Source organism: Dermacentor albipictus, chromosome 1 (assembly GCF_038994185.2).
Source record: "Dermacentor albipictus isolate Rhodes 1998 colony chromosome 1, USDA_Dalb.pri_finalv2, whole genome shotgun sequence".
NCBI classification, from domain to species: Eukaryota; Metazoa; Arthropoda; class Arachnida; order Ixodida; family Ixodidae; genus Dermacentor; species Dermacentor albipictus.
The window spans coordinates 506826799-506849112 of NC_091821.1; the positions used below are offsets into that span (position 1 = coordinate 506826799).

The 22314-nt window shown below is 46.7% G+C and overlaps 1 protein-coding gene across 2 annotated transcripts in view; it reads left to right on the top strand.

Moving 5' to 3' along the window:
* Window positions 1–22314, top strand: part of LOC135907568 (proteasome adapter and scaffold protein ECM29) — a 505292-nt gene that overhangs the window by 148083 nt on the left and 334895 nt on the right. For both annotated transcript variants that reach the window (XM_065439250.1, XM_065439249.1), the window contains exon 10: window positions 6174–6290. In XM_065439250.1, coding sequence (XP_065295322.1) covers window positions 6174–6290 — 117 coding nt within the window. The remainder of the gene's footprint in view (window positions 1–6173; window positions 6291–22314) is intronic.

The following is a 22314-nucleotide window of genomic DNA, read 5'->3' on the forward strand; positions in this document are numbered from 1 at the left end:
ATCACAGCTGGAAGAGCTGGTTCTGTGGTAATGATATCGGCACTAGTGATGGCTTCAGTAAGTTAGTGAATGGCGTAAATAAGGTCTAGTACACATTGTTTGCTAGGCAGTATTGGCTGCCTTATGGTTTTGTCAAGAAGCTTGGTATATTTCTAATATTGCAGTAACATTCTATGTGGTTGCCCCTGCCGCATCTAGCCAACCACGTGAGGAACAGCTGCAGGTTGAGCAAATTGTTGAAATTCATGGTATGGAAAGTATAAACCATCATCTTTTGCAGTGTTCTTTCATTTCCTTGATTGATGGTCTTACGTTGCTGCCCCATGAGCATGAGCAGATAGCCTTCCTTCCTTTCCACCACTGCGTGACGTTTCAGTTGACAGTCAGCATCTGTGTTGTCCTTCTTATTCTACTTGTGTCTGGGTTTGGCATGCCTGCCTTTTGTTACCACCAATCAACTCAGTGAAAGGCCTTAGACATCACTGTTTGTCTACACTGTGGGGTCTCACATGTGCTCTTAAGACAAAGGAACGACAACACAGTAGTGCAAACAATCGCAGGGACATCTATTGCACCTTTCATACACTAATGCCTACTAGCTGGATCACAACCCATAGAACATAACGGTGAGCACACAATAAATTGAGAAAGTCCGACTCACCGCAACTGAATAGTAAGGGAATACATTCCCATGCTGGACACCAACACCTGTTGAGTCGCATGTATGGTCATGGGAACGGTGGTGCATTCGAACGATCGAGTTCATCCATTCCGGTGTCCTGCCCCCAAGCCTTTCACATGACGGTCATATGAATCGCGGGCAAGTGCACGAAATGTCCGCACCGCTGGCCAACCCCAAACTAAAGAGGAACAAGCTACTCCTTTTGCACCCGAATCACCCTGTCATTAGGTGGTGTTAGCAGTGCAACACTCCTGCCACCTCTCGTAATATGCTACAATCACACTGCCCACTGCCGGCGCTTAGCTACGTGGAGATGCGGGAAGCATGCGGGGAAAACATCATCAGGGTATGCGTGACAGTTGAGCATCCCCACAACACAAACCTATCGCAAGCGCCCCCTCCACAGCAATTGTACAGTAATTAGAAATGTTGATACAAGGGCAGATACTATATGGGTTATTGTAAAGAGGGGGAAGGGTAGGTCTTACATTAGGTGGGCAGTGATCTAGACACTGTGGTACCATATTTACTCACATAATGAACGCACCCACGTAATGAATCCACCTCTCACTTTTAAAATCAGAAAGTGAGTTTTTTTTTTCCTTGTTTATGATCTCGCTCCGAACTTGCCGTTGCCCCAGATGAGATGCGAGGTGTGCCATCTGACGCTACGGCATGGCAAAACACCTTGGATCTGGCTGCCATTTTGGTGTGTCGGAAGCAGTATTGGATGCTGAATTGTGCTGTGTGTCTCCTACATTAGGTGCATGTCAGTGCTACAGCACGGCAAACTGCTTCATATCCAGCTGTCATTCCAGTGCGTTGACCATATCAGACTCCTAATCATATTGTGTATCCCCTACTTTTTATAGGTGGCCATGTAAAAAAAATTCTCTTAATGTTTTATCCAACATAATGAATGCACCCCCAAGTTCGCACCAAACTTTTGGGATAGAAAGTGGCTTCATTTTGCGAGTAAATATGGTATTTTATCCTTAGTTCTACTTTTTCTGTTGGTAGCTCCTAGCTTATTTGAAGACAAGTTCTTCTTAGCCTACTTCACACAGGTTTGGCATATCTAGGATCTTATGATCTTGTAACCACTTTGAGAAAAAGGAAGATCAGTTGAGTGACTTGTACATGTTGTGTGAACATGAGAATGTAATCAAATGATACCTCTCCATGCTGAGGACTAAGATATAATAAAAAGAGTCGCAGTTTCGCCTGAAAGGCGAAGCATCGGTTGCGAGAGCAAATTAGTGGACAGCTGTACGAAGTAAAGATAATACTCTTATCGGCCCTATAAACTTCTAAGCATTTTCTGACTAATTAAATTAGCAAGCATGGCTTCACACACATACAAGCAAAAACGAACACATCTTGCTCAATGACTGGGCACACTTAATGTCAAAGCTCTGAAGTGAGGAAGTGCGGCAGCAGCGGCAAGCGAATGGCCCTTTGTGCTCCCTCTCGCTTCAACGCGAACTAAGCGTTGAAAGCAGAGTTCATACAAAGCTACCTGCACTCTGCACATTCTGTCCACATCACAGATCGCTTTGGAAATGAGGCCCACGTGGCTGTGTCGTATGCAGCCGCTGCCGGTGTAGAATCCCCTCCGTCTCCTTTCTTTGGTGCCTTGCGCGTGACAGAAGACTACGTGCTGCTTCTTGTTTTCCTCCCTTGAGTGCGTGAAATTTAGCCACCATCGTCGGCTCACCGTTGCGCGCTTTCACTCACACACACAGCAAACTGCCTGCGGTGACGATGTTATCGCTGTTGGATTTCCCATAGAACATCACAGCGATGCTGGGACGACAACAATGGAAGAAATGTGCCTGGAGTGTCCATATGATTCCTAACGTAACAAAACTTAGTCAGGTGTGGGACCCCTGCACCAATCACGCTATTTTGGTACAAATGCAAATTCCTGTGCCAAACTGCACCAAACACAGAAAATCGACAGAAATTGCACAATGCTGTGCCAGAACAGCTTCGGCATATGTGCTTCGGCAGTGGCCGCGAATATAAAGCAGATTTATTCTGTGAATACAATTCCCCATCTATTACGATACTCCCTAATGCAATATTAAAGTGCAGCTGTATATGTGTTTTCATTTCGTGATATGTTGGCTGGTGCGTGCAATCTGTCTCATGCGGCACACTGCAAACAGAGCGAAGTGTGGCCTGACTGTCTCGCTAATCAGGAGATTGCGAGAAGCAGCATGTCGGTGACACGTGGGTGCGATTCACAGCGGCCGCCCCCGACAGACCTCTGCTCATTGAGTGCTTTGTTTCCATTATGGTTTTGCGGTGGCGTTATCGGTGAATGGACGAGCACTATTCTGGCACCATCTCATAGCCATCGTCGCCGCAGAGTCAGTCTTGTGCGGCACTACGCTCTTCTCGTGCTTTCGCCATACCCTGCTCCCCTGCTTTCCTCCTCATGTTCTCTTTGCCATTACCGTCTTTCATCCACATTTGCTCTATTGATCCTTCGCTGTGCTTGTTCGCTCGGTTACGAGGGACGATGCTGATGCTCGTCGTAGGAACAAGCGCCTAAGAGCTGCGCTCGAAAAGAGTACAGCCGTTCACATTCTGCACACTGCGTGACAGTGCCTTCTGCACAGTTTTTTGTAATTTTCACGCTTATAACACTGGACTTTTCAGAGCTTCTGGCAAGTGGCCAGCACATGCGTGGCCACTCTCAACTGTTGCCGCTGCTGTCAGAATGGCCAGTACGGCTGTATTTAAAGTGCACTAGAATACAGTCTATTGGGCCGAGCGGTGCAGTGCTGCCTGAGGCACAAAACAACAAAAACTAGGCTGAGGGTGCTACGAGCAAACTAGATATCCGCGCATCGCAGCGGGTTCAGTGGGTGGGCGTGTCTGTCTCCAGGGCCGGTATAACGTAAAACTGTTTCAATCTGCTTCTGTGCCCATATGGGTGAGGCCAGGGTCGACTGCGGCTCTCTGAGTCACGGCACCCTGTTGATTGGGCAACATAATATGAGAACATTTTTTGCCATCACCATGAGCGTAGCTGTGGGAATATGGTTCGATCATAGTGCCAACGATGTTTCGGGCTTTCCTGAAAAGCATGCGCCGTGCGGCCACTCGACCCACTCTTCCATATTCTAGCATGCTATAGTTACAAAGTGTGCTTCTACTGATTGACTTAGGGCAAGGCAATACTATTTCTATTATTTAGAAGTGGCTTTTAATAAGCCACAATAACTTTAGCTACTTGTACGGTCTCTTGGTGAAGCACATTCCCAGGCACTTGACCCACACTGTCGAGACATTAGGCTACTTTTCGAAATCTCGTACTCACTATTGCAGAATGCATGCTTTTTGTGATTGCTACCACCAATTAAAAAATTGACTTGCCATCCTGGCCCTGCCAAACTGGATGCCTAGCAAAGCTGTTGACTACAACAACCGCTACAACTGCTGAGGGAGTCATGCAATGCTTTATTGCTTTTCATAGCAATAAATCATTTGTGTGCGGCAGCTTGTGCAACAGTGATCTTTACTGATAAATGTGCATGGGGAGCAACATGTGCTTCACGCTGTTAGCAGAAGCACCTTATCATTAGTATGTCGCCTGAAGGTTGGGATGCATGTTCTGTGCTTGTTCTTTATTGAAACGAGTGCTGTGCTGCTTGTTGTATGCGGGATGCCAAAGAATGTATGCACTCCTCACTTCACTTGCTGAAGGTTCTCTTTTCCAGGATGACACGCCGCAAAAAATCCCGACCAACTAGAGGCTAACAGCTTCGCTGTAAAATCTGCAGGCACTATTACCAAACTTTACATACACTAGACAGTTTCAGTATCGGGGTGATCTGCTTCGAAATTCGTCTTGAGACATTGCTTAAGACAGTTGCAGTACAGCGCTCGTGTTGGTTTATTCTGTGTTTCGTCGTGGTTTCCAAGTGCACTGCCATAGTTCATCATTCCACCAAAATTCAGATTAGCCTGCTTCCAACTGCTTTAAATGAAATTTTACCTGCTCTAGATGGCTTCAAAATGAAATTTAGTCTGCTCCAAAATGCAATTTCGTCTGCTCTGAACTGCTCCAAAACGCAATTTTACTTGCCCCAAAAATTGCTGCAATATGACTTTGGGCAGTCCCACTCCTGCTTAGTATAATTAGCTGTAAATGTGGTGGGATGTAAGTCCTGTGTTGCTGCCGCCTTCTGTTGTGCTTCCGCCAAGTACCATCTAACTTTATTGCTATATCCTCCGCCAAATGGCACGAAGTGCCCAAGTTTTGGACGGAGGAGAGCAGGGCCACACCAGTGGGTCACCCGGACAACTCAATCCTTGGGCTTGTGTGTGTGTGTCTGAGGGCACATGCTCACCGTCATCCTAGAGCACGCTCAGAGGTAGACGTGGCATGCTGGCCTTGACGCAGCCCTAGCGCAGCACGGTAGCTTGTAGTGTGCGAAGGGTTCGTAACGCCAACATGCCACCACGTTGCATGTTAGTAGTGGAAGTAGAAGAAATGCAAGCATGCCGAGGCGCTCTCGATGGGTCCGTGAGAGTGATGACATGGGTGAAGCTCATCTCGTCAAAGCACGTGCTAGCCATGCCACGGAAACGGGCGAAGCTTGCGAGGCCTGTTTTTCTCAAATGCGTGAATCATATCGTGGCTGCATAATCCATATTTAATCATCGATAATTTCACCCACCATGTACGTGACCTTGTCTTCCTTAGCATTGGCACTTGGTTGAACCTTTCTTTTTTAAAGTGATGCTTTCTTCACCTCCTCTACCCACTTCGCGGGTGCTGGCTACTGCCTGCTGTTGTGCACGACTGGGCTGTATCAGGCATAGTGTAAACTGGCACTGGATATAATGTAAACAAAGGCAGCAAGGGATGTACGTAAGCACGGACTTGAGCTCCAACACAAACATGTCAGCATCATCATCATTACCATTCTATTGGCATCATTTCATCGCATGCATTACACTGTGATCATTCCTTCACTCTCATGCCACCATCACAGTCTCACCACCTTGATTGTCATTGTGTAGTCATTTTGTCATCGCGCCATTATCATCACATTAATGTTGTCATCCCATTGTCATCTTGCCATCATAACAATGTAGTCCTTCTTTCGTTGTTATACCATCATCGTCATTCTGTTGTTGACGTTCCTTCTTTGTCATTCCATCGTCGTCATTCCATTGTCATCCCATTGTTGTCATGTCATCATCATCTTGCTGTTGTCATTCCATCGTCATGATGGGGGATCCGTATGTTCAAGCACCAAATGTTGAGTTAGATGTTACCCAGTGAAACTGTGTCCAACTTGGTCATGTGTGTGGGATCTGCACATTTCTTTAGATGTTGAGCTTGTGTCGGGTGTTCGATTATAGCATATGTGCATGCCGTTTCTTGTTTAAGTGCAAAGTGTCAGCTGATGCACAGATTTCTGTTGCTGAAGCCAGCTGGAGCCCCTGTGATGCAGGTATGGTTGTGCAGGAGCCCCGTCTGCGAGTGCTGGCATGTTCTGCCATTGGCCACCTGAGCCGCAAGCTGCCCGGCCTGGTGGCCACTAACCTGGGCCTCGTGCAGACGCTTTTTGACGGGCTAGCCAAGGTAGGCACTCTTTGTTGTTCACCAGTGTTACCCATTGCTATATTACCCATTTAATTATTATCACAGTGCTGGGTAATACTACACCAGTGTTACCCAGTGCAGCATTACCCAGCGGCAGGAACTGAATGTGTGCATGGCTTTGTCATGCTCTCACTTTGTTGGCACTCTAATTGTAAGTGTTGGCTCAAGCTAATTCATTGCTTTGCACGAGTGTCTAGAAAGGTGCCACCAACCACAGGACATCTGCTGCAAAGCCGGGTGATTGTACACTTGCCAGAGGGGCAAATTAATACGTGCTCAGCACTCTATTGTTTCGCTTAAACAACTGGTGCTATGATTTCAGGAGGCAGCTCACGGCCATGAAGCCCTCCTATGTCTCCTTTGGCAACAAGGCTTTAGAGCCAAGGAGCTCTCGAAAAAATGCACAGGAATTGTTCTGTCCGCTAGCAGAGCATCTGCTGACAGAGTTGCCCATGGCCAACAGTAGGGCAAACAGACATCTGTTTCGCCTTACCAACCTAAGGTTTTCCACTTACTCAAAAATTGTGCTGCAAGTGCATTGTTCAAGGTAATGCCGCACTGTGTTGAGAATGATCAGGGACAATTGTTGGTGGCAAAGAAAGGTATATCCAAACCAATTCACAGAGTGCAACATGGGCATCGTTCAAGTACAACTTTCTTGTGACAGGTCATCCAAGGGGGATGCTGCATGACAGGCTTTGCGAGCATGCCAACCGTTTGAGAGCGAAACGGGGCAGCAAATGGGCAATACAGTAGAATCTCAATCATGCGAGTCTCTCTAGACAGCGCAAATATTTGTATCGCCTGAAATTCTTATCACCAAACAATGAAAAAAATATAGGGAAATTAATGGTGGACGTGACAATGAATTGCCTTGCTTTCTCAAAATTTTATATGCGTGAGCATTTCTATGCCTACCCAACGAGAAATTTGTCTGCCACATAAGACAATGAATGTCTCATACCCCTTTAAGCAACGGCTCATACATGCATAAGACAGAGGCTACAAGCGCTCAGCAAAGTGAAGCGAACAGTGCATGCAGTCATTGAAGTCAGTCATACAACATAAAGAACAGCATATGTTTCAATAAGAACAAGCTCAAAATGAGCTGTATAAAGCATTGCATACCCCCCTTAGCAAATATAGTGGTGGCTTCGCAACAGCTTCGCTAAATTAACCCTAATTCACCTTAATTAACACCAAAAGTCATGGATTCGACTTGCACCAAAGGTCAAGGGTTCGAGTGCCTTAATTAATTGTGGCTAATTGCTGTATTGCATAATGATTGCACTCGCTTAATGAGTGCACCTCTGAATTATGTTGCCAAATTTGATTTTTTTTTCTTTCCCGCGTAATCATTGCACCCCGAACTTGCCGCAGCGATATGTCGCGTGTAAAGTCTAGCTAATGAAGATCACGCTTACCATCTGTCGAATGCTACACGAACGACTCTTCAAGACATACGAAGCAGTATGCACGCACCAAACAGGTCCTTAAGCAGATGCCCCATTTCATTTCTTTCGTCACTTTCCACACTTCCATAAAAAAAAAAAAAATCTGCTACCAAACTTGCCTTGGCTTTATTATTTGTAGGTTTTATAATTGTTGTGGTCAACAACAACAACAACAAAACGGCACCTTTTGATTTCTCTCGTATGCACTCGTGGGCACGCAACAAATCGCATGCAGCAACGATAGTAGCCGTGTTTACGTTGATACGTTAGAAGTGTGCCCTGTTCATACACCGACACTTGTAACACAGCTAAAATATTCGTCAACCCTTAGTGAAAACGTGCTGTATTAGAATTGTAGTGAAGACAAATGCCGTAGTTTTTGCAGCATGCCTGCCATTTGTTCCTATGTCACTGGCAGCTAAGCACACCCATCTCTGTTTGTCTCCTCGAAGTGGACATGGCTACGTTATTGCCGCAAGCTTGCCGATACTAACGATATTATCCATTACAGATACAGAAGAAACTGTTTCAATGCATGTAATGTACTCTTAAGAAGAAAAAAAATCGTGTTCGATGCGTTTGGCTTGCTCAGCCGGCCGCCATTTTTGTTTTGGTCTCCCGCACTGTTACAGCGGCAGCCGCCTGCTTGCTGACCTGTTGTCATCCCGCAGCAAATGCGGGATGAAAAAGAAAAAGAATTTTCGCAGAAAATTTAACCCACGTAATGATCATGCCCCTGAATTTGCGTCAATTTTTTTGAAAGGTTATCATTATGTGGTAAATACAGTAACTTCACATTAATTAAAGGCCAACTGCAACGAAATTTCACTTAGGCTAAATTGACTATAAATGCTTAGCGTATGCTCTCAAGGCAATCTAGGCAAAGTTGTGGCTGGTAGTCGCCTGATTTTCTTATTAGCAGCTATTAAATAACGCCTAAGCAGACAATGTGTGCACCTGGTGGCAAAGCGGTAGCGATGCGGATATAGCAAACATTGAAAAACCGTATACAACTGTTGATCTCTCGGTTGCGATATGTTGTGCCTAGGCAGCAAGGTGCATTGCTCTCTCATCATTTGTGAATTAACAGGCGCCTCTCTCGGCATGCGTACTCCCTGTTGCACTCGTCATTTGAGGTGTTGCAAGAGTGCTGATGCGTTGCGGGGCCATCGAGTGCTCGAATACATACTCGAGCATGAGCGATGGCTGTACAGTACACAATGCTGACTAGACGAAGGCCGAATACATCTTTCCTGTCACAGCTTTCAGAGCAAAAGCGTGCACTGTGGTGCAGCAGGCAAATGCGACGCGGACCAGCCAACGTGCACAAAGCACGTAAACTGCAGTTCACGAAGCCGCACAAGCTACATTTCAACAGCATGGACACTTATCCATCAAGGTCTGCTTGGCGAATGCTTTCTCGGGGTGACTGTAATTACTATAAGCCGCAATGGCGCACAAAAACCAAAGCTACGTTGTATTCAGGAGTGATATTCGCTAGCGATCATTTCCGGTAGCACATCATCTTCGGGAAATTTCGTGCATCTCTACATCGGGCGCGTTGAAGTGACAGACGAATGTCCTTCTGACACAGCTCCAGAAACGAGCAGGAACCACATGCTGCATTTGTTTCAAAGGAGAACGCGATGCAACGGCCATGGTGCAGATGTGGCAGCAAGCCATAGAGGAATGCAATGCCGCCAGAGTGAAATAGGCAAAGCTTTATCACAGCCGCAGTCTGGCCTGTCTGGCCGTAAGTTTACGTGCACTTAGCACTGAGCCCTTCTAGCCCGCTTGTGCTGAGCCTCAGCTAGTTATCACTTTTTTCTATAGGTGGCAGTACTTGTCTGATCGGTTGATGACTCCGGCATTTTTAGCATGTCAGGCAGCTGCCAGTGAAGTCGGATACTTCATGCTGGAGATGCTAAGATGTGGGCTAAAATTTTACCCTGTGCTTTAAATGGGACCGGCACAGCAGCATGGCGAGTGAGAGTTTTGTTGTCGAAGATACAAATGCAGCATGCTCGCTTGAGTGAATCCAAACGGTCCAGTATGCTGCTGGTGAGGCAAGCTAGCACGTGATGCAGCCTGTTCCATTGGCTCCAGCATGCGAGAGGACATATTCTATTCCCGCACCAGCCACACTTGACTGAAAAGTGTCCAATTTCCGCTGATGTAGCCTAACTGTGCCATGTGTGGATCACGTCCGTGTTACGCCGAACTATATCTGCACCTTTAGCTTGGCCACCCAAATGCGTTCTTCTTCAAGTGGAGGCAGAACGCATGGAGGCCCTGCTGTTCAACGTAGACAGCCAGATAGAGAAAACCGCCTGGACCCTGAGAATACTTTGCACTAAAAGAACATTGTGGGTGCCAACATCGTTAGCACAGTGCATGAAGCAGCTAGCAAAGTAGAATACAGTAAAAGCTCATTAATTCAAACTCAGTTAATTCGAAATCCTAAATAATTTGAAGGTTTTCTGCGGTTCCATATTTTCCAATGGAAATTTGACCGGATAATTTGAACCGGCAGCCTAGGCCAACCCGGTTAATTAGAAGATTTAAGGTGCTATGCGGCAATTCCCGATCCCCATTTCACCGCAAACCTGACGAAACGACGGCCATTCGGAGCCGGGAGGCGACACCACATAGCAATCACAATTATTTATAGATGAAGCACCCGACCCGTGGTACTGCTAGCACAAAAATCAGTTCATGGTACGCTCGCTTGAAACGCGTGCATGTAGAGGAGAAGACGTGCTTTACTGCAACGCAGCGGGCATACCGGTTTTTGTCAGGTGCTCTCATCCCCCACTCTGCACGCTCCTCGTAGTCGCAGCGGTCGCATCGTCAGCGCGTGTTCCGTGCCCCTGTCACTGGCTGTCATTCACCCATTCTCTCTCCGTGCCTGCAGCGACATGTGTGCGCGCAACGCCGGTCTGCGCCGTTTTTTTAGGTACGGTGGTTAGGGGTGTTGCAGCTAGTGTGGTGTTCTTTTATTTTTCTTTTCTTAGCTGTGCAGAAGTGCCAGTGAGCGAAGATGCCAAAGTATAAGACTAACGCTGCAGCAGAAGTTCTGCTTGATTCAAGAAGTGGGTAAGAACACGTGTTCCAAGACAGAGTTGGCTGAAAGGCACAGTGTGCTCCTCTCGACGTTGTCCACAATATTGAAGAACAAGTCAAAAGTACTGGAGGTCTACAGCAAGACATATTCTTCGTAGCGGTCGCGAGTACGGACTCCCACATACCAAGATGTGGAACCAGCTTTGCCTCGCTGGCTGCAGAAAGCAAACACAGCCCACCTTCCCATCAATGGAACGATACTGCGGGAGCACATGATATGACCGCAGATAAGACAGGGACAGAGGGAGAAAACACATAAACAGCATGGGCGGTAACTTTCAACCGCCCGTGCTGTTTATGTGTTTTCTCCCTCTGTCCCCGTCTTATTTGCGGTCATATCATGTGCACTAAGTACCAACTAGGCCAATGCGAAGTTCTTCTGATACTGCGGGAGAAGGCCAACGACTTTGCTCTACAACTTGGGCATCAAGAGTTCAAGTGTAGCAATGGATGGTTCAGCCGTATTAAAGAGAAAAATAATTTGACCTTCATAGCCATCTGTGGTGTGAGAGGCAGCTCAAACGAGAGCGTCATCGACGACTGGAAGAAACACACGTTGGCTTCGTTGCTTAGTACGGGGCAGACGATGTGCACAACCTTGATAAGGCAGCCCTTTTTTTCAAGATGCTGCCCACAAAAACGTTCGCAGCGAAGGACACCGAAGTCAAGGGCCGAAAGCAAGGCAAGGAAAGAATTGCTGTTCTGTTTGGCGCAAACATGTGCAGTAAACACTAGCTGCCACTACTTGTAGTTGGAAAGAGTGGGAAGCCTCGCTGCTTTAAAGATGCATGGCTGCCACCAAGGGATGAGCTTATCTACCGGTACAACAAGGAAGCCTGGGTCAAAGGCGCAATATTTGAAGATTACGTTCGGCAGCTTGACCGCAAGTTTACGGCCACAGGCAGCAATGTACTTTTCGTTGTTGATAATTGCCCGGTGCATGGTGACATCCCACACCTGAAAGCTATCAGGATGGTATTTCTTCCTCCGAACACCACATCGATCTCGCAGCCAATGGACCAAGGCGTCATTCGCCATACGAGGAACATTTACCACCACCACCTGCTCAAACGCATGCCCCTTTGCTACTACAATGGCAAGGAGCACTCCATCGACCTCCTCGAGGCCATATGTCTTATTGTGTATACATGTAAGCAACTGGAACCCACTTCGATCATGCGGTGTTTTGAACACGCTGGCTTCTCGAAGGAAAGCACCATCGATGCTGATGCTGACTATTCATGTGCACTTGACGAAGAAGGAGCCGAGTATTGCGACCGCATCAATGCACTCGGCGCAGAGGATAGCGAATTCGGTGCAGTTAGCTTCGTCGAGTATCTGAACTTCGAAAATGATCAACAAACATGCTACTCAGATTTGGAAAGTAAAGCTAACGCTGATGTGACCATGTGCGATGACAGCGACGACGACAACGACGCTAACGAGCCCTCTCGAGCACCTGCTCTCGGCGAATTTATCGAATCGCTGAATGTTGTCCGCAGTTTTGTCGAGTGCCACGGTGGAAATTCGCAAATGCTGCACGTAGTGGGCCAACTAGAAAACATGACCCTTGGAGTCATGAACTACAGGACGTGGCGAACCTGCATCGCTGATTACATTAAGTAATCCAAAGATTGCAGAATAAAGGTAGCGCATTCCCGCAGCAAAATTTTTTACCTGGGTTGCATATTTTTGTGTGTTCAGTTAATTTGAAAATGTTTTGCCATCTTGATGACTTCGAATTAACGAGGTTTTACTGTATTAACTTTGCGGCTAGCAGACATGCGGTACCTGTTCGCTGATACACTGAAACGGTATACAAGCAAGGGAAGCAGGTGAACCGGGCACTGGTTCTGTACAGTCTACAAAGTACGCCACTTCCTGTGACTGGTAATGCAGCATTTTTTTTTTATTCCAGTTTCGGCATGAAAAACATCAATTTTTGTGAGCGTGTTGTGAAGCAACCACTCGCACTTCAGTCTTAAAAATTTCCACAGAGGCTACTGTATGTCTAAATTATCTGAAACAGGGTTTTTTACATGGTTAATAATTCCATTGTAGTTGTCCTTTAACGCCAATGGCAGTGGGTTCAATTGCCGTAATGAACTCTATCTTAATTAAACGTGCCTTTTTTAATTCGCTGTCAAACATAATAAGCGAACGACCGATGAGGGTTGATAACTGTTTATACTGGTCGGATCAAGTTCCATAACATTGATAATGACATTGAGCTGCGTGTAGAGAGCAAGTGGCATAATGCTTATGCATACTTAGACAACTACCAGAGGAGTTACTACATGAGTTTTTTTCTATTTCGTTTTCTCGCAGTTCTGAGACCTTCTTTCATCTCATGGCGAAATACTTAGAAGAAATATGTAGCATAATTTAAAAAATTGCACTTCTTAGCGTGTTTCATCAAAATTGGGAAGAAAATCGGGCTTTGGGAAGTGCTATTGCACCACTGATTTCCATTGACGCAGAAACACCCGTGTACTGTGCCTTGGGTGCACATTAACCTCAGGTGGCTGAATATAATCTGGAGTCCCCCCACTACGGCATGCCTCATAATCGAATTGTGGTTTTGACATGTAAAACCCCAGTAAAATGTAAAATTTTTTTTCTTACCTTTTTTTCTATTGTTGCAGCACTTCCATCTTGGTATTGTAAACACGAGAGATTGGAGATTCAGATAGCTGTAGCGCTGTATTTCTCCATGCATAAAAAAAAACAACAAAAGTGAGCAGGAAGAGGAAAATCGTCGCTGCGTCCTAACTGCTGCCTGATGGTAATAAGGACCTGATTTGTACAAGATAAGGGAATCTGCTCACTTTTCTTTGCATTGGCGAAGCTACTTTGTATCGTGCAATCTCACAGGTGCAAAGTTAGAGAGTTTCAAATTGTCATCGAGTGCCAGAAATGATGGAAGCCATGGAATACAAAGATAAGGCTACCCATGGAAGCGAATGCCACAGATCTTGCTGACATGACAGTACTTAATCGCATGTGATTGCCGGCTCCTTATAAAGTTGCAAGGTGTTTGAAAACAGGCGACAAGTTATGTGACACACTGCTCAAAGCAAAAGCTTTCATGCTTTTTTTTTTTTTGAGGGCGGGGGGGGGGGGGGCAACACACGAACATGTAGTCAAGATGGAGTGACATCCGTCAATCTGACAACACAAATGCGACCGGTGGATTGACGTGGCCTATCTCCTGGCCTAACAACAGCCTTTCTCTGGCACTTCCAGTATGGGCGGGGCCTCCTCACTGGCTCTGCTGGGGATTGTCGGTGGCTCAATGGTTCATATAATTGGCCGTGCCTCAAAAAGCGGTTCGGAACATTTAGAATTTAGGATGTTGTAAGCTAATGGGTCTGGACTTTTGATAAACGTCCACAGGAACTCCTCTGGGAGTTGTCTAAGTGCGCGTAACCATTGTGCCACTCGCTCCACGCAGCCCGGTGACATTACAGTCGAAACCTGCGATAACCAAATTCCACGACTACAATTTTCTTACGACAACAATATATTTTCTTATCTCTCGTGAACGGCGGCCATAGGATTAAGTGCATTTCGTACCTCTCGACAATGAAATGTCGCTGTACTACAATCCCGCATCAACTAAGTTTGCCGGTACGTAATCCCATATATTACTTACTTGCACAAGGCTACCAGGCTTCAAAATGTGCTCAAATGTGATTTCTTTGCATTAAAATATCGTAAAATACCACCACATTACACTTGCATGGGTACTCGCATGTTTGTTTACAAAAACGATGAAACACCAGAAGTGATTGTGTGTGCTGAAAACATGTTATGGCTGTGATCTTGTTTGTTCAGGGTGTCTACCAACCGGGAAAACCGGGAATTCTCAGGGATTTTGAGTAGTCTGGAAAAACTCAGGGAATACTCAGGGAATTTGTGCTTCTATCAGGGAAAATCTGCTGTAATTTTATTGAAAGGAAACGAAAGTTGCGGTAATGCTGGCCCGAGTAACAGAGCAATCGTAACGAATGGTCTTTGATGCCATATCCTCGGCTGGAGGAATTGCCAGAGTACAGTCAACGAGCGACTTTCCGGACACCAGATAATTCGGACGGCTACGCGGCACCACTGTGTACCCCATGGGGTCAATGTATCAGAACGTCTGAAATTTCGGACGCAAGATCCCTTCACCGTCCGATTTTCCGGACTTTTTGCTGTGACCTCAGGTCCGAAACGGCATTCATCAAAACCACTACCGCCGTCTGATAACCTCGCCGCCTCGAACCGGCGCACTCGCACGCAGATGCGCTGGCAGCTGTAGTCACCACCGCGGCCATGCTAGGCCTAGCTGCTTCGAGGTTCGGTATTAAAGTTCTTGCAGTTCTGTGCTGTGTTTTTAATTGAATGAATTCGCCGCTGTCAGCAATGGCACCGACACCGCCTTTGTGATCATTACGATTGACTTCGATGTTCGGAGAGCACGGCGCGTTGCATAATGCCGGTTCCCGAAAGTGAGCTTCACCTCATTACAGAAATGGTACGCTGTGAAGCATAACAAGTGTGGGAAGGGGCAACTGTCACGGGACACAGTATGTATTCCTTAATTATACACGCGTGCACCCATCATCTCCCGCCCCAGTACGAGCACTGATATGCCTAATAAGTGTGCTGGCAAGCCTTCAGAGCTTCTTCGGGCGTGCCTGTGGCGATTTGAGCCCTTAAGGGCTGTAAAAGACATGCATTCATTTTTTTCAGACGTTTTCGTGGCTCCTAGGGAGTCCGAAAAATTGGACACTGACTGTACAACTGTCCAAGAGGACGCTTCAAATAGTCCGCGTGGCGAACGTGCATCTGAAGGAGAACAAGAAGACAAAGAACCTACGCATTCAGAAATGAACTGGAAAGGAAGCATGCCGCCGCTTTTTTGGAGGAGCTTCCACTCTAAAAGCAAAGCGTTGACTGACACCGAGATGCAGGTGTCCCTCAACCAAGAAAAAAAAGTAAACTCTTTAAAACAGTGAAACGCAACACTGAGGCGTTGTGTGCAGGCTGAGAGTAACGTCTGGACCGCTGAGGTTGACTTACCAGCTGCTGCGAGAGAACCTCACTTGTGATAATGTTCGGGCCTCATACCAATCAGCTTGCTATCATTTGATAGAAATAGCTCATATTCGAAACTATTCTGCATGCATCTCTTTTTTATTCGTACTTGAGAATGTTCGACTCAATTTGCAATAGGTTTTACTATTTCTTTCGAAGATATTTTATTCGCTGTGCATTTTACTAATCCCTCCCTTCTGTTTCCTTTTGGAATAAAATAAACACTTCCCCTTACTATTCAAACTGGATTAAGTTGTTTTTAATTTTTTAATATGCTTACAGAGAGCAACACGATTGAGCGACATGATGTAGGGAGCCCATCTTGACATAAAAGAAAGTTCTTTGTCACTCGGGCAATATTACAGAGGCACTCAGGGAAAACCTGGAAAAGTCAGGGAATTTCGAAATGTCAACTTGGTAGACGCCCTGTTGTTGACCGCCCGTTTGAAGCAGCAACATGTTGCTACTGGCATGTGACGACGGTTTTTGCTTACCTAGTGCAGTGCGTAATGTACGCCTCAAGAAAAATGCTGCAAAAGCTGTGATGTGCACGCCCCACCGTCGTGGAATTGTTTATGACACTTGAGATGGCGGCCACAGCATGGAGTGCCATGCATCAGGCCGTGATTGAGCGATCGTCCGGCAATACGCATTCTTTGCTTCACAAACGCTAGTTTTGGTGCCACACGACAGGCATCGCATGCGAATTTGGTGCCAGACGTAGATTTCCACCAAGGGACCGTAATCTCGATCGACTGCCTTCGGATATACGAGATAAGATCACTTTCACACTTGGCACCAGACGTGGGCAATAGCATACGCTGGAGAAATGCTGCTGCATGCGTTGAGCACTGTGGCTCTGTGTCCGGTGCCGAGTTATGCAAAATTTCGCAGAAGTGATTATATCTCCAAAAGCCATTGACTGAGAATACTGCTCCATGGCAGTGCTGCCACTGCTGATTGATGCATGTGGTGCAATTTGTACTGTTGGCAATGCGGTTCTGTATGCTTGCAAGCTTACCAGAGTAGGCTAGCAGAATTTTGGCAGTAAATTTTTATTTTGCAACACATTACCTAACTGTGCTGTCTCGCTTCGCAACAAAGAAATTCTCGCAAAAGGGAATTTTTTTTTTCATTCCCCGCCGATTTCAACTATATCAATGCTATGAAATTAGATGTGGCCACTACAAACGACAGCAGTGTGGTGACACAAACTGGCACGGGTGGCAGAACAAGGAGCATTGATGGTGCAAGCAAAGTACTGCAGGTGGTGGCACCAAGTGTGCTGATACGTTCCAATCATTATAAGTTGTTATCGCTCTTTAGCTCCTTATCCATCCATGTCGAACCATGACAAACCATCAACAAACGTGCTCAGGCAGCAGCTTCGCATGGCACCACCACGCAGTCCGTACCTTGAAACCGGTCTGCAATGCTGACAAAAAGTGCCGACTGCTGATAGCTTCGCGCATTGTGTTTTCACCGCTTCCCATTGAAGAGAGATGCTTGGGCCAATATCTTTAAAGCAATCTGCGGAAAGGGCAGGGTGCGGCTTGTGTGTAGAGCTTCATGAACGATTGTCCTACGGAATGGACGGACCAATATTTTTCTCGTTGGGTAAGCATGTAAATGCTGACGCATTTAGAACTCATATCATTCCTAAATTTGTATCATGCATGATATCATCACCGAAATTCTACTGTGCATTGTGGTATAGGTGGGTGTTGTTATCCTTTACTTTTTAAGGCGGCAGTGAAAAAGTGCTACTGCAATCAGTGCACTCAAGTAGTATGCCAAGCCTTTGTCAGTGACCAGAACGGCATGGCTTGCGTGAGCATGCTGTCAGTCACTTCATGTAAAAAGCAACTTGCATATTTTTCGTCCCAGTTAGCAGGCCTTAAACGCTAGTTAGTCTTACTGATAAGATGATATTATTTTCAGAGTATAATTAGGTGTTAGTGGCCCTGCTTTTGTCCTGTTTCTGTGCATGATGAAAAACAAACTAGGTGAGACCTACACTCAGTCTTATAATCAACTTCCTTGCCCCCTTACCCTCCCAATGTGCATGACATTGCCTCAAAACATGTTCTTGAGAACTGTTCAAAGTTGTGGGAATGGTGCGGTCCCTCAGCCCACACCAGCAGGCCCCAGTCCTGGCTGGCCGCACCCAAGAGTGCCCAGCCAAGCCTCGAACTACCGCTCGCGCTCATGAGTCGCTTTGTCCTTCACTTCTACTGCTGGCTCCGATGCCAGAGTTCCCATACTGTCCTTCCCTCTGCGAAAGCGATGAGGGCACTGGCCCACAGCAGTTTCCAGCAACAGCAGTGCAACACCGGCAGCGGGCAAACCTTGCAGCTTCACCAAATGAGGATTGGCAGAGCAGGCAACGTCCGAGTCACCAAGGTCTTCCAGGAATCCGAAGGCACTAAACCTGGCTGGCTTCCCGGATGTACGCTTTGCAAAGATTGAGCAGCCTAGGTGGTGGCTTAGGTGATGGCAGGAACCAGGAGGCCCTAAACCACTCCTGCAGGCACACCTGGTCAGGTTTTCCTCCTCGACCTTGTTCTGACGAGCGCACACAGCAGGTTGGCGGAAGTAGCAGCCACTCGCTCGCTGCCATTCCACCGCAGAGAGACCACAAGGCACCACACCATGCAGTTAACAGGAGGGAAGATCGGAGAAAATGGTGATTGTCGCTCAAACAGTGCCACTTCCAATACTGTTGGCAACTGACCCCAAGCGCCCATGAGGTTCTCGTTGTTGCCATCGTTGAACTCCTCTTCAGAATCGTCATCATCATCATCTTCGCTGCCGCTGCTGCCAGCCGGTGCTGAGGAAGCGCTGCCAGAATCCGAGACTTTGTCCTCCTCAGGCTCGGACGAGGCCAATGCGCTGCTCTTGTTCTCAGCTTCGCTACCTGATGAGTGGTTCCTCCGAGCTGTTTTCTTTGCCAGCATGCCTTTGCGCACCTTGGCGGCTCCCTTACCATCAACGATCCAGCCGTCATCTTCTCTGACGTCTCCAAGTTGCTGGGCGCAGCCGCGCCGCCGGGTTTGGAGCTGCGCATACTGCATCACATTGATGCAGTAACCGCGCCGGCGGGTCCCTTCTCCAACGGTGGCACCGGGAGCTTCAGCACCGCGTAGGAGACCGCTCCGCCCCCATGTCCTATACCAGATCCGATGACGATGACAGAGGAGAAGCCGGCGGAAACGCTCCTCAGTGAACGTCAGAGCTCCAGCTCGCATCGTGGAGATGGTCATGCACCAGGTCAGGCAGGCTTTGCTACTGGCTCTGGAATGGGCACGGCCCACCTTTCCCATGATCAGGCCCCACATTACGGGCGCCAATGTGGGAATGGCGCGGACCTCCAGTCCATGCCAGCAGGCAACATGCTTACCAGCTATGGAACGCCATAGTAATTAAGGCTTCTTTGAGGAGATGATAAACAAGATAAGTGATTAGAAGTAGACACTAATAGCAAATCCAGATCTTCATCATTTATGTGAGAAGGCTGTTTTGATGACTGGCCCACTGTAGGTAAATTAAGTACCTGTACTCTGTTTTAGTAGATCTATGCAGCAGAACCAAGGCTACGTGACCTTTGAGTGCAGATTCTTGCACAGCGAGATATAGTGCCACATTTAGGAACCCGGTGGACAACTTAAGGGCCTTGAGAAGTGGTCTTGTTGGCAAGTGTTTACTTAGAAGCTTCTTTGCAGGTCGCTGGGTAATCTGGCATTTATTAAAAATTCTTAACAACTGCATTTGCCGCGATTCTCTCTTTATAAGTCTACTTAAATAGAAGCTAGCTTATACAGATCTTGCAAACGTATTTGGGGAACCTAATACATGAATAAATGTTAGCACTGCACACTCCATATCACTACAATGTTCAAGAATTTATCTGAAGCAACTTACGAGGTGCGCTGTAAAAACGGGCTTTCTTAGATGATGCAAAATTTCCACACAAAAGGAACAGAGAAAAGTGACGAGAAGGTATTTACAGTATTCACGCAAAGAATAAGCAAAACGCAAGTACCGACACCACCACTTGTAAAGTTAACACAGATTTTCATCTAGTCAGAACGATCGTATTTGCGTCCATTCCTTTCATCTACATTTGCAGTTATTCCTTCTAGCATATTTTTGTTTGTATTCCCGGGAATCGTATTCTATCATGAGCGTGGCGGTACAGTGGTCGTCTACTGCTTCCACACGTGAAATGTACAAACTGTGTCTGACTGACCGAGGATGGCACTAGTGTAGGTTAAATGAGGCATAGCATTCCTGACTTCCTAGCATGTGGGCCCACAGCATTCCTGGAAAACTACGGGGCCAGTATCCCCCCATCTTTCCCTTCTCATTAGCTCTAGTATAAGCATGGTCCAAAGCTGTAAAAAGCCCGAAGTCGTCGAGGAACTGTCAAAGTCGTCTGTTGTACAGGAGGCTCATAGCTGTATTGTTCTGTATGGCTCGTCTAGCCACTCTTAATTTTTACCCGGGAACGCAAGTTTCGAATGACGGGAGGCAGGCAGACAAGACAACGAGCGGACGATACGTGGCTTGGGGCTTCTCGGTAAGTGCAGGAAACTTTTCCCTTTGCTTACTTTTACACACAAGTTTTAAGCGCTGTTCAAGTTCCCAGAAAATATAACGTATAGCTAGGCATGTTCAAGGCTTCATGCATGCGTGAGATTTGGGAAACACGATGTGGAGACCACTGTGAATTGACACTATATCGTGCAACCTATGATGATCAGCGAAACCCGCAGAGGGCACATAAGTCGACGGGCCTCTTAAGCATATAGGGCCCTGTGGACTGTACTTTTCAGCTATAAGGTAGCCTCGCTGCCTGCGGGATTATCTGACTGAGCTATGTCGAATGCTTGGTTGCAATAGTCAAAAGTTAGAATCCTCCTCTTTTTTTTCTTTTTTTAACATCTAACGATGGTGTGTTTGACTTCGACCTCCTCTAGTGCACATCTGCAGGCTTGGAGTGACGCCTGACACTGGAAAAAGATGCCGAGAGTGGATGGGGCTCTACTAATCCAGGTACAACCAAATTAGGAAGGCCCACTAAGCTTGAGCAAAGACAGTCCCTCAGCAGAACAGAAATTGGCCTCTCTGGTGCAGTAGTCGGCTACTACGCCCTGATGATACCTACAATTAACCCATGGCCCTGAGATCCATCAGCTGTGGAGCACCTGACCAAGGTGGTGGTCAGACCTGTAACGCAGCAGAGGGTGCTAAGAATCTCTGGGTCTGGACTGGGCGTCAATGGAAACTGACCCTGTGGACCTTTAACAGCCGAACTCTGTCGAGTGAGGCTAGCTTAGCAGGACTCTTTGAGGAACTGTCAGACATTGTTTGGGATATCATTGGCCTTAGTGAGATTAGAAGAACTGGTGAGGCTTACACACTCCTGAATAACAGCCATGTCCTCTGCTATAGAGGCGTCCCAGATAAGAAGCAATACAGGCTAGGATTCCTAATCCATAAACACTTAGCGGGCAACATTGACGACTTCTATAGCAATAATTAGAGGGTAGCTGTTGTCGTAATCAAACTTAATAAGAGGTGTAGATTAAAAGTAGTAGAAGTATATGCTCCAACATCCAGTCACGATAATGAGGAAGTAGATCAGTTTTATGAAAATGTTAACTCGGTGAGTAGAAAAGTGCAAACTCAGTATACTGTAGTAATGGGTGACTTCAATGCAAACGTGGGGAAAAAGTAGGCTGGTGAACAAGCAATTGGCAACTACGGCATTGCAGGCACGAGACGGTATGCAACTGTGCAGAGTAGCAGGCATGGGACGGTAGGCAACGGTGTCTGGTGGGGAGGGAGAACATGAAAAGCTTGTGTGCGCGGTCGGCATGCGGGTAACGCACGACAATGAACTGAGTGAGTGAAGTAATCGGTGGAGCAAGTCGCATGCGGTGCGGCGGGACGGAACGCAGGCTGCGTGTGTGTGCGTGCGCCAAGGATTTCTCAGAAATAAAGAACGTACTTCATAAGCATAGCCACAGAAAGTGAACCTGGAAAAGCCCTAACGGTGAAACAAGAAATGAAATTGATTTTGTACTTTCTGCGTATCCCAGCATAGTGCAGGATATAGAAGTGATAGGTAGGGTAAAGTGCAGTGATCATAGGTTAGAGAGAGCTAGGATTCATCTCAATTTGAAGAGAAAAAGAGTAAAATTGGTCAAGAAAAAAACTGGTCAACCTAGAGGCAGTAAGGGTAAAAGCAGACAAATTCAGGCTGGTGCTTGTAAACAAATATGCAGCCTTAGAACAGAGAGATGAAGATGACATAGAGGTAATGAATGGAACCGTAAGTA